The sequence below is a fragment of the Natrix helvetica genome (genome assembly GCF_964273705.1).
Source record: "Natrix helvetica genome assembly, chromosome: 4".
NCBI classification, from domain to species: Eukaryota; Metazoa; Chordata; class Lepidosauria; order Squamata; family Natricidae; genus Natrix; species Natrix helvetica.
This window is the reverse complement of record NC_138550.1, coordinates 81,823,515-81,837,250: the sequence shown is the minus strand read 5'-3', so window position 1 is coordinate 81,837,250 and position 13,736 is coordinate 81,823,515. Positions and strand designations below refer to the sequence as shown.

The 13,736-nt window shown below is 44.4% G+C and overlaps 1 protein-coding gene across 1 annotated transcript in view; it reads left to right on the top strand.

Moving 5' to 3' along the window:
• The window catches only part of DNAH5 (dynein axonemal heavy chain 5), a 142,226-nt gene extending 131,619 nt beyond the window's left edge, over window positions 1–10,607 (top strand). The window contains exons 78-79 of the mRNA XM_081952749.1: window positions 3,515–3,746; window positions 9,044–10,607. Coding sequence (XP_081808875.1) covers window positions 3,515–3,746; window positions 9,044–9,195 — 384 coding nt within the window. The 3' untranslated portion in view covers window positions 9,196–10,607. The remainder of the gene's footprint in view (window positions 1–3,514; window positions 3,747–9,043) is intronic.
• Window positions 10,608–13,736: the final 3,129 nt, after the last annotated feature.

The following is a 13,736-nucleotide window of genomic DNA, read 5'->3' as shown; positions in this document are numbered from 1 at the left end:
CAAAACTTGAAAACCTGTTTCAACTGGTAATTTTTCAAATAAAGTTGTGACTTCTGAATTTCAATTAATTTTTGACTTCTTTATAAAGTATCTTTCTAAATCAGTCCCACCTTTCTGATGCTTTTGATAACTAGAATATGTTGCCTTTCTGAACTAGGCTTTAGGAGGACACATGCTGGACCTTGTTTTTATCTCTGGTCGATGGAAGAGCGATCTGGGAATAGGGGATCAGGTGATCACTCCCCTGTCATGGTCAGATCACTCGCTTCTCCGGCTGGACTTCCCTGACGCCACCCCCCATCGCGGGGAGGCAGAACCAGAGGATCTTAGATGGTTCCGCCCCAGGCGACTGATGGAACCAGACAGGTTCCAGACAGAGCTTGGGCCACCTCCTGTTGCCCTGACCCGCTCCCGGACGGAGGACCTGGCGGCTGCATGGAACAGTGCGGCGGCCAGGGCCTTGGACCGGGTAGCGCCCTTGCGGCCTCTCCGGTGGCAGCGAACCACCCTGGCCCCTTGGTTTTCCGAGGAGCTGAGGGTGATGAAGCGCCACAAGAGACGCCTAGAGAGCAGATGGAGATCCTCTCGGGCCGAATCTGACCGAACACAGGTAAGAGCCCATTTACGGACCTACCTTGTGGCACTAAGGGTGGCTAAACGTCGATATTATGCCACCCTTATTGCGTCTGCAGAAAACCGCCCTGCCGCCCTGTTTCGGGTGACCCGCTCCCTCCTATCACAGAGGTCGCGGGAAGCCCCTTTACAGGGGAGGGCAGAGGAATTTGGGGAATATCTGCAGGACAAAATCGCTCAGATCCGGAGCGAATGGGTCCCCTTCAGTGATCGTGAGGAGACACCGGAGGCGAGTCTTGAGGTACCTATCTGGGAGGAGTTTGACTCTGTTGCCACCAAGGATATGGACAGGCTACGCGGGCGACTGCGGGCCACCACATGTTTATTGGACCCGTGTCCCTCCTGGCTTGTACTGGCAACCTGGGAGGTTACACGTGACTGGCTCCTGGGTCTGGTGAACGCCTCGCTGGAGGAGGGGTTCCTGCCAGCCTCCCTGAAGGAGGCGGTGGTGAGGCCCCTACTTAAGAGGCCTTCCCTAGACCCAGTTGAGTTAGCCAATTATTGTCCTGTCTCCAACCTTCCCTTTTTAGCGAAGGTTGTTGAGAGTGTGGTGGCGCAGCAGTTCCCTCGACACCTGGAGGAAATTACTTATCTAGATCCGCGCCAGTCCGGTTTCCGGCCGGGCCACAGCACAGAGACGGCTTTGGTCGCGTTGGTGGATGATCTCTGGAGGGCGAAAGATGGGGGTTGTTCCTCCATCTTAGTCCTGTTAGACCTCTCAGCGGCTTTCGATACCATCGACCATGGTATCCTGTTGCGTCGGCTGGAGGGGATGGGGGTGAGGGGCACCGTTTTGCGGTGGTTCTCCTCCTTCCTCTCCGGTCGGACGCAATGTGTGTTGGCGGGAGAGCAGAGATCGACCCTGAGGCCGCTCACGTGTGGAGTGCCACAGGGGTCGGTCCTCTCCCCTCTCCTGTTCAACACATACATGAAACCGCTGGGTGAGATCATTCGAGGATTCGGGGTTGAGTGCCATCTGTATGCAGATGACACTCAGTTATACATTTCTACCCCGAACCACCCCAACGAAGCCGTCGAGGTGATGTCCCGGTGTCTGGAAGCCGTGCAGGTCTGGATGGGCGACAACAGACTCAGACTCAACCCTTCCATGACGGAGTGGCTGTGGCTACCGGTGCCCCGCTTTAGCCAATGTGTTCCATCTCTGGCCATTGGGGGGGTACAACTGCCCCCGGTGGATAGAGTACGCAATTTGGGCGTCCTCCTAGATTCCCGGCTGTCGCTAGATGATCATGTGATGGCCGTGGCTAGGGGGGCGTTCCATCAGGTTCGCCTGATGCGCCAATTGCGTCCCTTACTGGAGCGGGACGCCCTTTGCACAGTCACTCATGCCCTAGTGACTTCTCGCCTTGATTACTGTAACGCTCTCTACATGGGGCTCCCCTTGAGATGCACCCGAAGGCTCCAGCTGGTCCAGAATGCAGCCGCGCGGGTTATTATGGGGAGTACTAAGTACTCCCATGTAACACCTCTCCTGCGCGAGCTGCACTGGCTACCTGTGGCCTTTCGGGTGCGTTTCAAGGTGTTGATTGTCATCTTCAAAGCGCTCCATGGCTCGGGACCTAGTTATTTGCGGGATCGCATTCTACCCCATACATCCCTGCGACCAATCCGCTCTCACAGAGAGGGCCTCCTCCGGGTACCATCCGCTAAACAGTCCGGGCGGGCGGTGCCTAGGAGTAGGGCCTTCTCTGTGATGGGCCCAACCCTCTGGAACGACCTCCCCCCCCGATATTAGAACCACTTCTGATCTCCGCTCCTTCCGCAAGAAACTCAAGACCCACCTGTTTCGAGTAGCAGGTCTGGCTTAATTACAACCATAATCGTAACTGCATTTAACATCTATTCAAACCTTCCTGGATGGCTTTTTAAATTTTATATTAGGGTTTTAATGGGTTTTAAAATTGTTCTTAGTATTTAATTGGTTTTGGGATTTTATAACAGACCGTGTGTGTGAGTTGTTTATGTTGCATGTCTTATGTCTTATGTCATTTTATTGTTTTGATTACGAATGGTCTGTACACCGCCCCGAGTCCCTACGGGGAGAGGGGGCGGTCTATAAATTAAATAAACTAAACTAAACTAAACTAAACTAATATAACTTACAGCTAGTTTCCTGAGCAATAAAAACACTGATCAGATGGTTTGACAGTGTGTAATGAGTTGAGTGAGGATCTATAAAGAAAGAGAAGTAAGAAATATGAAAGAAGTATCAATTAGTAAAGCACTTGTATATCTACCTATTGAAGTGGTGTTAGAGTCTCAGTTTAGTGTGCTGGTTGAGTCACCAGTCTAGAAACTGGGAGACTGGGCATGAAGCCACCTAGGTGACTTTGAACCAGTCAGCCACTCTCAGCCTTACGAAGCAAGCAAGCAAGCAAAGACAAACCACTTCCAAAATCTTGCCAAGAGAACTGCAGGGGCTTGACCAGGCAGTTGCCAGAAGTCATCCCTGACCTGAAGGGACCAAAAAAACAACAACCCCTGTTTAGTTCTCACTTGTATATGTCTATGGGGATTCTCAGTCATCCAGGTCATGGTTGTCCCAAAGGTGCTTTTTCAAGAGGCAACTGGACTTTCTGTTTTTTCTTTGCAGATGTTTCACTTCTCATCCAAGAAGATTCTTCTTGGATGAGAAGCGAAACGTCTTCAAAGAAAAAACAGAAAGTCCAGTTACCTCTTGAAAAAGCACCTTTGTGTCTCACTTGTATACATACTATAGAAATTGGTATATAATTAGAAAATCTCAGGAGGAAAAAAAAATGTGACTCCATTGTATTTTTTGATTTTTGGCTTATTTATTCTGAAACTACATTGATTCTTTGGTGGTAGAAATTCTAACTGCTCCATTGCTTTGAAACAGGAAATAACAAGAGCAAACAAGGGATGGGCACTTGACAGCGTAGTTCTGTGCAGTGAGGTCACAAAGTGGATGAACGATGACATCTCAACTCCTCCTCCTGAAGGAGTCTATGTATATGGCCTCTACCTAGAAGGAGCTGGATGGGACAAAAGGAACATGAAACTCATTGAATCTAAACCTAAGGTGCTCTTTGAACCAATGCCCGTGATAAGAATATATGCAGAAAACAACAGTGAGTATTACATTGAATGTGATTTTGATGATACAGTTGAGAGTATTTCACACTTTAAAATAGGCCATGAATTCTATTGATTTTGTGGCATGAAAAAAAATGTTTGGATTTTAAATGGAAATGCTTGTTCTGGTCAGTCCTTGAAGAACAAATGCTGCCATTTTTTTTTATATAGGGTCCTGAAAAGCTTTATTCCTAGTTGCTCTTTTGGGAGCAGAGATATCAAAATACTCCTTACTGAATATGTGTTACCTAGCAGTATGCAAAGTGTATTCACTTTTGTATTTCTAGCAACAGCAGTGCTAACCTATGTGCTTTATGGATATTAAGAAAGTATAAAGTTGTGTTAGAAAATAGTGAATTGTGTTCAAAAGAGGATGTTAGTTTGATTTGAAACAATCTCTGCTAAGCCATGATTACCACTTGGAAGCACAGGAAGCAAGGTTTATTGGCACAATTCTTGGATTCTGCAAGTGATCCTAAGTTATTCTATGTTAAAAAACCTTCACCAGGTCCAACTTCTAAGTTAAGCTGTTCTGCTATATCTATGTGCCCTTTTAGCCTTGGATTGTCATTGATTAGGTTTAGAATGCACTTGTATAATAAAGAAAAAGAGCTGCAGAGGGACGCAGAACTCAGTTGATTGAATCCCACATTTTTATTTCCTTTCTCAATAGAAACGATACCTATATTTAAACAGATCAATAGAAACTACTTTGCCATTTCCTTTTACCAGCTTTAGAATTGACTTTGCAATGGATACATTCTAGGCAGAATAAAAGTGGCTAAATAATATGTAAAAAAGAAGGATGCTGCTTCTCTCCCCCCCCCCCCCGCTATATGCTCAGAAGTAGCTTGAAGTAGGTTAGCCAATAAAGAGGAGACTGTAATAAAATATGCATTTCTACTTCAACTTAAGCTAGATGAGACCTGCTGTGTAAAACCAAATGAAACCTCTGAGTGAAGAGAATAAAAAATACATTTGTTCATCTGGGGAAAATCAACACAGCGGCAAAGGATTTCTTTCCACTTAAATTATATTTTTTTTAAAAAAATGTTGATCAGCTTAAACCCAGTTTTTTATACTGGTGAGGATTTTTAAAACAAGGCTACAAGTTGTTACTTGGTATGTAGGTGCTCTTGTTGACAGCTGAATGTATAGAGTTTGGATCTGCTTCAGCAAACAAGTCAAAAGTCTGAAAGTGCAACTTCAGACGTAAGGGAAGAAGCTCTGGGATCCGTGAAGGGGGAAAACAGCTGTCAGAATCAACGGTGGGCTGAAGAGACAGACTGTCGCTCTGCTTTCTGAAATTTGGTTCAGAATGTTGGTCTGAAAATAGACAGCTTTTTCTTTCAAGAAATAAAATCCCATAAGAAATAAATGCAACTGCAATAAAACCCAAAGCTTTGTAGTCCTCCCTTTTTCTTTCAGTAATTTGTGACACCAGCATTTATTTGGTTAAATCTGTTTGTTTACCTTTGGTAAGGCATATCTGTACAGGGAAATGTCTATGGGGATTCTCAGTCATCCAGGTCATGGATGTCCCAAAGGTGCTTTTTCAAGCAGCAACTGGACTTTCTTTGAAGACATTTCACTTCTCATCCAAGAAGCTTCTTCAACTCTTCAGAGCTTCTTCAAGCTTCTTGGATGAGAAGCAAAGCGTCTTCTGGACAACTGTACAGGAAGTCCTCCACTTACAACAGTTCATTTAGTTACCATTCAAAGTTACAATGATGCACAAAAAAGTAACTTATGGTAGTTTTTCACACTTACAACCATTGTAGCATCCTCATGGTCATATGACCAAAATTCGAATGGTTGGAAACTGATTCATACTTATGTTGGTCTCAATGTCCCCAGGTCCTGCGATCACCTTTTGCAACCTTCTTACAAGCAAAGTCAGTGAGGAAGCCAAATTCATTCACTAACTTAACGACTGCAGTGATTCACTTAACGATGGCCAGAAAAGTTGTAAAATGGGGCAAGGTTCACTTAACAAATGTTTCACTTAGCATCAGAAATGTTGGGGTCAATTGTAGTTGTCTGTTGAGGACTGTCTATATGCAGTGCCTATCAAGCTGTTTGCAGGTATATGAAGGGGTTTATATATTGTAGGCATGTATAAACACCCTTCTCAGTTGAGAATGCCATGCATGGCCCAAAATATGAAGGGGTCTTATTTTACTTGGATTCTAAGGATAGCATTTAAAATTGCCATTCTATGGATGATCAGTACCAGGAAAGAAATAAGATGAGTACAGGTGTTGCTTCCCACAAGACTTTTCATGTCAGAGACTTTTAGAAAAACCTGCCATGGTCTTGCTCCTGCTTAAGACAATTATGAGAAATGCTTTTGGGTGTTATACTGATGATCTCCATGGCATAAGTATACAGTCTCCTAATGGGGCCTATCGTAAAATCTACATATTGGTTGATGTATCACTAATATCCAGGTAAGGATCTCATCTAGGAATGAGGTAATTGGATTGGCATTTGGAGAGTAATTGTAGAGAGTAAGAAAAATGACTATTACAAGATAGGCCAGATCTGTTACCAAAGTGAGTAAGAGAAAACATAACTTAAGTCCAAAACAAGCAGAAAGTATGTGGAAGTGGCCCAAATAAACATCCCCCCTAATTCATCTGGGTTTGAGGATTGGGGGGGTGGGGTACCACACAACCAGACTTGCAAAATTCTGTTGTTTTAGACACTTTAATAAAAGTAATGTTAGCCTTTCTGTGAGTAATGGAAAAGATGAGAGAGAGACGGGGGAGAGAGAGACAGAGAGAGAGGGAGAAATTTGAAACTCAGTCAGGCAAAAGTTTTAATTGATTTGTTTAGTACATTTGTTTGCCACCCATATTGACTCCAGTTTTCTTAGTTTTTCTGGCATGTTCAATGATATTCTAGTCTAAGAGAACTGAACTCTCCCTAAATTGGGGGGTGGATAATGCATGGCTATCCAGATACTGATTATAAGACTTATTAATCAGCAACATTGATAGGGGGAGTGGTGTCCATTCCTGTTTCAGGAAACCAGGTTTGTTCCAAATAACATTGGATGATTTGTACTCCATCATTGTCACTACAGGCCCAAGTGAGCTTACTGATTCCAACATCAGTTATCAACTTAGAGCTCATTCACCCAGCTGGATAGACACAGTATTGCCCCAGGGATGCTTTCCCAAAAGGCAACCTCTGAACTGCAGATGTTTCTTGGATGAGAAGTGAAGCGTTTTCAAGGAAAATACCAAGACAATCCAGTTGCCTTTTGGAAAAGCATCTTTGGGACAACTGTGACCTGAGCAATTGAGAATCTCCACAGACACAACATGTCAATTACCTAACGATGGACAAGGTGGCTTCTATCTCATCTGTTCATTGAATTCTGACAGAAAGTAGTGTTTTCCCAGCGATTGTAACAGAAGGCCACTTGCCTTGACAATCCAGTGCGTTGAGGAGGAATCACTGGAGGTCACTTATCTGGCTTGAAAGAGTAAAACCAATTCCTGTGCTTCAAGAAATTCATATTACTTTTTTGAGGGCAGCAACATTATTGGCCTCTCAGAGGTGTGATAAAAGATAGGTTGGGAAATAGCACTCCCCCCCCCCCGCGACTTGTTGGGACCCTTTTCTCCCATCACTGGAAGCATATTACCATTGCAGTATGGATGGGCCGTTGGTCTGATACGCTGATAATTAACTTTCCTGGACAAAGATATCCTGACAATAATTATCCACATTATGGTTCTCTCCCAACAGAATTACTGTATTGCTGTATAAATGTTTCTTTCTTTAAATGGCCTAGAAATTTTAATTATCCTGAAAGGCTGATTAGAGTTGAGCTACTTGAAGAACATATTACGCCTGTGCGTTACATGCTGGACCCAATTCAACATGATGCTTTTAATTTTTAAACTGCCATCTGCTTTAATGTGCAATTTTCTGGAGGAGCATCTGCTTTTTTGTCTGTCTCCCCGGAGTGTTAAGGTTATTGTCTGATGCTTTCTTCCCTGTGAAGTGAAACTGTTGAGGTGGTGGAGGGAGTGACATGGAGGTTTAAACGGTTTTTATTCACTCAAACATAGAAACCTTTTGATTAAAATCTAGTTAGGCAATACTTTTAAAAAATACTTTTACTTTTATGTATATTTTATTGCTTATTCACTAAGGAAATCAGCACATTGGAATGCATTTCTGCCATTGCTGTGCCCTTTCACTTGCTTGTAACATGCAAAGATGCTATATGTCATAAATTTGGCGCAGTAAAAATATCTATTAAGATTCCTCATATACAATGTTCCATTTCAGGTCTTTCAGAAAGCGTCCCTTCCCCTTATTCTGCATCACCAACTTATCAAAACCTTCCCTTAGTTCCTTTTATCTTCCTAAATGTCTTTTTTAAAGTGGTTTCACAACTTATCCTTGGCCAAGGTAAGATTTGATAAGTTAGCACTTATATACCGCTTCAAGTGCTTTACAGCCTCTCTCTAAACCGCTTACAGAGTCAGCATATTGCCCCCACAGTCTGGATCCCCATTTTACCAACCTCGGAAGGATGGAAAGCTCAGTAACTTTTAGCTGGTGAGAATCGGAACTGCTTGCAGTCGGCAGTCAGCAGAGTTAATCTGAAATATTACAACCATTGCACCTCCATAGATCCTTATTACCGTATTTTTTGGAGTATAAGACGCACCTTTTTCCCTCAAAAAAGAGACTGAAAATCTGGATGCGTCTTATACATCGAATACAGCAATTTTTGCCTCCCGAAATACCGCCCCCTTCACCATAATGGCTGTGCATAGCTTGTAGGAGGCTTTCAGAGAGCTCCTGGGGGCTGGGGAGGGCAGATATGAGCAAAAAACTGGCCTATTTTTTGCTCATTTTTGTCCCCCCAGTCCCCAGGAGCATTCTATAAGCTTCCTAATGCCCTTTTTTTTGACAAAAAAGGGGGCCTGTTTTTGCGAAAATGGGCCATTTTTTGCTCGTTTTTGCCCCCCAGGAACACTCTACAAGCCTCCTAAAGGCTATTCATGCACTTTTTTTGAGGAAAAAAAAGGCCCGTTTTCGCAAAAAAACCGGGTCGTTTTTGGGAGGTTTGCAGAGTGCAAAAACTTTTTAAAAATTATTTGCCTCTTCAAAACCTTGGTGCGTCTTAGACTCCAGTGCATCTTATACTCCGAAAAATATGGTACATGTAAACTCTTGTTTAACATTTCAACTAGTTATATTGATTGAAATTTTATTTGTTTCATAAACTTATAAAAATGAACATTTCTTCTTTGTCTCTTCTTAGCCTCAAAAGATCCTCGCCTGTACTCATGTCCAATCTACAAAAAACCACTCCGGACAGATCTGAATTACATTGCTGAAGTGGACCTACGAACCACCCAACCACCTGAACATTGGATATTACGTGGCGTTGCCTTATTATGTGATGTCAAGTAATGCTTAGAGAACACCTGCATGCTGGTCTAATTTCCTACTAGTTGTTTTAGAATAGCCTTTGTTACATCCTTTTGGTGGGCATATGAAGAACCTAGGTGGGCACAGGTTAGTTTGTATGTATGTATGTGTGTGTGTGTGTGTGTACACACACACACACACACACACTCTTTTGCAATACCTTGACTTTCTCTTAAATGAGATGAAGAAGCTGAATGTTCAGTTACTAAAAACACCTCACTATTGTATCTTCTTGATCCAATAGTTCTTTTTTTAAAAAACCCACCAAATTGTGGTTTTAATGTAATTTTAATATTATTTTAACAATCATGTTAGTTGAATTATAATTGGCATCATATTTATATGACTTCCAAATATACCAATATTTGATAATTTTTAAAGGTTTCCCTTCCCTCCAAATAATTGAGCGGCACTTTCCACAAAATTTGTATTTTTACATATAGACATTTAAAGGATTGTCAGGAGTGCTTGGAGTATTCTATGAATTCACAGAAGGTTTGCTTGCCTCTCTGGAACATTTTCAATTCATAGGATGGAAGCCAGGGTTTACCATAATTTGATAAACAAAGCATTTGTATGAAGCCTTAAAATATATTCTTACAAATTTCTTTGCTTAAAAATAAAGCACATTTAACTTTTTAAAAAATAGATGGAATAATCGTCTAATAATTGGTAATGCTGCAGAGTATATTGGCAAATATTTGTAATGCTGCAGAGTATATTTGCAAATATTGATTTGCGGATGAAACACATGAAAGATTTTTTGTTTTATAGTCACTGTATCATGAATTGCAAATACAAAAAAAACATATCCAGTTTCCATTGATTTTCGTGCAGACAAAAATATATTGATTTATACAAGACTTGAAGAGATGGTGATTTATTAAGCTAAATTTCCAGTTAGCCATGCATGCTAGGAAAACTGGTTTTTGATTAAGTTCTGTGTAAGAGACAGGAACAATTATCTGGAAATTAATAAGCAAACTAGGTATTCTGCATTAGGTTTGGTGGTGACACGTTGTGCAGGTCTGCCATGAATGAGGCATTTGTTAGCCTCAATTTTTTATACTTTGAGTATCAGTTGTAACCTTATTAAAATCATCCAGCTTTAAATGTGGAGATAAGAATGCAAAAATGAAAACAGAACTATACAAATAGAACTCATAATTTCTGTACTATTCCTTTCCTTATGCATTATATAAATATACCTTGCATTCAAATAGGAAGATAATTTGCATAGTGCATTTTTGGCTGCAGAGTAACATGTGTTATGAATACAGTGAGCTATTATGATTGTGAGAATGAATCAATTTTCCTCCATTTGCTTTATTGGCATCTTTCTTTCCTTCCTGCATTTTTTCCTCCTTAGTTTTATCACTCTTCATTTATCTAAAATAAACCATATTTTTGTTTAATTTAGTTTGCCATGTTTTCCATAATTTGTGGTTAGTTTTATTCCATGGAAATCCCTCCCTCCAAAGAAATTTCAAGAATTTAAGAATGACCAGATGTTATCAACAATAATTTAATTCCCTGAGGAGTATGGGGTAAAATGGAACATGTGTTTTAATTTGAGCCCAGAACTGAGAGTCCTGCTTCAAAAGTATTTCAGCAAAACATTTTGTGTTGCCTAAGATCTCATGAGAGAAAATTCAAAATGGCTTAAGTGTTCTATGTCCTGTTGGAACAAACTTAGAATATTGGAAGTTCAAACTGCGAGAAAGGGATGCTTGCTAACCAACCATCTGTAGTAAGAAGAAAATCAATTAAGTCAAAAATTTAGCATCTATTAGAAGGGACCTTTCTCATGAACCAAAACCAAATATATTTTTTCATTTGTTAATAGGATTTTTAGAGAGAGAATCTAACACATTTCAAGAGAAATAACTTATTTTCTATCTTGAGAATCCAGGGAGGGAGGCTTTCCGGATAAGAGATTCTCCATTCTTATTGGTGGGAGTCAAAATGGTCTCCTTATCTGTGCTCAGAATCTGGGAACAGTTCTATTTCCAAAGCCTTGTAAAGTTTTGAGTCTATTTCCACAAGAATTGCCAATGAAGCGATGCACCTAAATTTATTCAATCTAGTCACAAGCTATAAAACTAATTAACTGCAGCATGTGGACCAGTTAGAACACTCAAAGTGATATCATTCAAAATGGCCAAGTTCTGTTTTGGGCTTCCAAGCTCAAACAGCCAGTCTTAGCCTGAATTGTTGGAATATTTTGCACATCACTTTCAAGTAAGTAAAATCTTGGTGACCACTTAACCTCCAGAATTAAGAGCAGCCATTAAAAAGCACATGAAGTGAGATCAGTGACGTGCAGTGAGAGTTATGGCTGGTGAGGCTGGTGACATCATCAGGAAGGCGGGGAATGGGACCACGTGTGCAGGAGGCTGAGGCAGCCCCCACCTTCCTGAGTGAACATTAAGGGGACCGCGGAGTGCACTGATCCGTGTAGCCTTGCTTCCTCCACCGGCGCCAGTCCCTTCCCCCCCCACTCCTTCAAGGTCTTCCACCAACCCAAAGCCCAATCCCCAGAGGCCTCCCTCGGGCCTTCTGCATCCCCCTAACTCCTCCTGCACAGCTTCTTCAGCGTTGTCACCTCAACGAAGCCCTGCCTTGGCAGCCAGCAAAAAACTCGTTGGCTCCCGGGAATGGCCCCACATCAACGAGAGACTCACCTACAGGGCGGGCCTTTCCCGAGCCGCCGACTCCGAGAAAAAAATCGGGGTGAGGGAGGGAGACGCACAAAATGGGGGCAGGAGCTTCCCAGGGGTGTGGGAGAGGAGGAGGAAGAAGAAGAGCCTGTCTAAGGCTTGCAGCCGCCGGCGCCCACAAACGCGGGCCCGTGGCGGTGGGTTCCTTTGCGTTTGCTTCCTAACAACCCGAGAGGCAGCGCGCCGGCTGTGTGGTTGTCAAGCAGCTTCACCAATCGCTGCCCAGGAAAAGCAGCTCCGTGGGGCCCGGCGGCAAGGCTTGAGCGGGGTGACAGAGCAGCCGCCTCAATGGGAAAGCAACAAAAGGGGCTGCGCTTTCACCCCGCTCAAGCCTTGCCGCCTGCATGGGAAGCCGTCCTCGCTGGCCCTTTCGTTGCTTTCCCATTCAGGCAGCTGCGCTTTCACCCCGCTGAAGCCTTGCTGCAGCAAGGCTTCAGCGGGGTGAAAACGCAGCCCCTTTCGCTGCTTTCCCATTCAGCAGCAAGGCTTCAGCGGGGTGAAAACGCAGCCCCTTTCGCTGCTTTCCCATTGAGGCAGCAAGGCTTCAGTGGGGTGAAAGCGCAGCCCCTTTCGCTGCTTTCCCATTCAGCAGCAAGGCTTCAGCGGGGTGAAAACGCAGCCCCTTTCGCTGCTTTCCCATTCAGCAGCAAGGCTTCAGCGGGGTGAAAACGCAGCCCCTTTCGCTGCTTTCCCATTCAGCAGCAAGGCTTCAGCGGGGTGAAAACGCAGCCCCTTTCGCTGCTTTCCCATTGAGGCAGCAAGGCTTCAGCGGGGTGAAAACGCAGCCCCTTTCGCTGCTTTCCCATTCAGCAGCAAGGCTTCAGCTGGGTGAAAACGCAGCCCCTTTCGCTGCTTTCCCATTGAGGCAGCAAGGCTTCAGCGGGGTGAAAACGCAGCCCCTTTCGCTGCTTTCCCATTCAGCAGCAAGGCTTCAGCTGGGTGAAAACGCAGCCCCTTTCGCTGCTTTCCCATTCAGCAGCAAGGCTTCAGCGGGGTGAAAACGCAGCCCCTTTCGCTGCTTTCCCATTGAGGCAGCAAGGCTTCAGCGGGGTGAAAGCGCAGCCCCTTTCGCTGCTTTCCCATTGAGGCAGCAAGGGGCTGCGTTTTCACCCCGCTGAAGCCTTGCTGCTGAATCGGAAAGCAGCGAAAGGGGCTGCGCTTTCACCCCACTGAAGCCTTGCTGCCTCAATGGGAAAGCAGCGAAAGGGGCTGCGTTTTCACCCCGCTGAAGCCTTGCTGCCTCAATGGGAAAGCAGCGAAAGGGGCTGCGTTTTCACCCCGCTGAAGCCTTGCTGCTGAATCGGAAAGCAGCGAAAGGGGCTGCGCTTTCACCCCACTGAAGCCTTGCTGCCTCAATGGGAAAGCAGCGAAAGGGGCTGCGTTTTCACCCCGCTGAAGCCTTGCTGCCTCAATGGGAAAGCAGCGAAAGGGGCTGCGTTTTCACCCCGCTGAAGCCTTGCTGCCTCAATGGGAAAGCAGCGAAAGGGGCTGCGTTTTCACCCAGCTGAAGCCTTGCTGCTGAATGGGAAAGCAGCGAAAGGGGCTGCGCTTTCACCCCACTGAAGCCTTGCTGCCTCAATGGGAAAGCAGCGAAAGGGGCTGCGTTTTCACCCCGCTGAAGCCTTGCTGCCTCAATGGGAAAGCAGCGAAAGGGGCTGCGTTTTCACCCCGCTGAAGCCTTGCTGCCTCAATGGGAAAGCAGCGAAAGGGGCTGCGTTTTCACCCAGCTGAAGCCTTGCTGCTGAATGGGAAAGCAGCGAAAGGGGCTGCACTTTCACCCCACTGAAGCCTTGCTGCTGAATG